The 1,630-nt window shown below is 56.3% G+C and overlaps 1 protein-coding gene across 1 annotated transcript in view; it reads left to right on the top strand.

Annotated features, from left to right (window-relative positions):
* Positions 1-763: 763 nt before the first annotated feature.
* Positions 764-1,630, top strand: part of ARSA (arylsulfatase A) — a gene marked incomplete at its 5' end in the record, with an annotated part of 6,196 nt that continues 5,329 nt past the window's right edge. Inside the window, one exon of the mRNA XM_009884891.1 lies at positions 764-795. Within this exon, the coding sequence (XP_009883193.1) occupies positions 764-795 (32 nt within the window). The remainder of the gene's footprint in view (positions 796-1,630) is intronic.

Genomic DNA, 1,630 nt, shown 5'->3' with positions numbered 1-1,630 from the left:
GGTGTAGCGACGGGGGGGGGTGTGTCAGTCTCTTCTCCCAAGTACCAAGTGATAGCACAAGAGGAAACGGCCTCAACTTGCGGCAGGGGAGGGTTAGATTGGATATTAGGAAAAATGTCTTCACTGAAATGGTTACCCAGCATCGGAGGAGGCTGCCCAGGGAAGAGGTTGAGGCGCCATCCCTGGAAACATTTAAAAGATGTGTAGCCGTGGCACTGGGGGACATGGTTTAGTGGTGGGCTTGGTAGTGCTGGGTTAACTGTTGGACCTGATGATCTTAAAGGTCTCTTGCAACCAAAACGACTCTATGATTCTATGACAAGTAGCTTGACATGTTCTTGAATGTGATCTGGCTCTTTGAGAGACAAACTAATCCTCTAGTACCTGCCCATGGGAACAGCAGTCAGATCTATTGGACTGAACAGGAGAAACCTCCTGGGAATGAGAGTCCCCCAGTTCCGCTCTAGCTCTTCGGCAAGAAGACACTCTCCAGGAAGAACATGGGCTGCATACAGCATGCACAGAGCACACATACACACACACATGCACACGTATGAGCACACAGCATGCACAGGGTATATGCACATACAGCGTCCTGACCGCCAGCTCCCAGTGCCCTGATCCCTGTGGCCAGGCACTGCAGGGCAAGTACTGCCATGCCCTGTGAGCAAAATGGGCTCCCTGAATAATGCAGGAGTTTCACCTCCTGCTGCAGCACTGGCCTCCTTTGCTCTGCTTCTTGGCCCTGAATCATTGATGGCAGTGAGCACGGCAGCAGCAGCAGCCCCAGCATCCTTCTTGTGCCAGGGGCCAGGCCGTTAGGAGGCATGGGACTGGACACACAGGAAGACCAGGGGCTACGGGGAGTCTGCACTATGGAGGACAGGGAGCATGGGAAAGCAGAGTTCACTGGCACATGAGAAAGGGGTTGCAAACGTCGGATGGGTCACAAGAACTGCTGACTAGTAATACCAGGAAAATTCAGAATAGACTGATCATACAGGCTGGATGCAAACCACAGGCGCATCTATCTACACGAGAACCCCCAGACTAGGACATTAGCCAGCCTTACCCCTGCTTTGCTTCGGGGCTGAAAGTCCTCACCTCTGCCTGCCTCTGCCTGCTATGTGGTTCATCCCAGACCGCCACCGAAGCGCCTGTGCTTGTACGCCACCTCTGGTCTTGCCTTACTCTGAATTTGGAGAAACGGAACAGACGGAGGTCTTCAGGACCTTCAACCTCAACTCTGTGCCTGTCTTCCAAGCTTGCTGCGGTGTTCAAAAGCAGACAAGGCAACAGGGTACAGCCTTCCCGGGGTGCAGAGCCCCCCCTTTTCCTCCTGATCGCTCCCTTCCACCAGAGAATCTGCACTGTCCCTTCCTCGCTCCGGTGACGCTGCGGTCAGGCACAGCCACCATCCGTAGGCCTGAACGTGAAACTCTGTCACTGCTGCGTGAGAACAGACGGTGCTGGACAAGCGCCTCGGCTGCCCCCCGCGATGCCAAGGCTCTCTGCCTGTCCCGGGGGATGTGGCCCTGTCCCGGGCGGTCCTGCAGACACGCAGCTTCGTTTGCCTCGCCAGGAAGCGGGACGGCGGGAGCAGCGGCCCGGCCTGGCCCGGCCGGCGGCC

The sequence above is a fragment of the Charadrius vociferus genome, unplaced genomic scaffold, assembly GCF_000708025.1.
Source record: "Charadrius vociferus isolate BGI_N301 unplaced genomic scaffold, ASM70802v2 scaffold3540, whole genome shotgun sequence".
Taxonomy (NCBI): domain Eukaryota; kingdom Metazoa; phylum Chordata; class Aves; order Charadriiformes; family Charadriidae; genus Charadrius; species Charadrius vociferus.
This window is presented reverse-complemented; position numbering and strand designations above follow the sequence as displayed.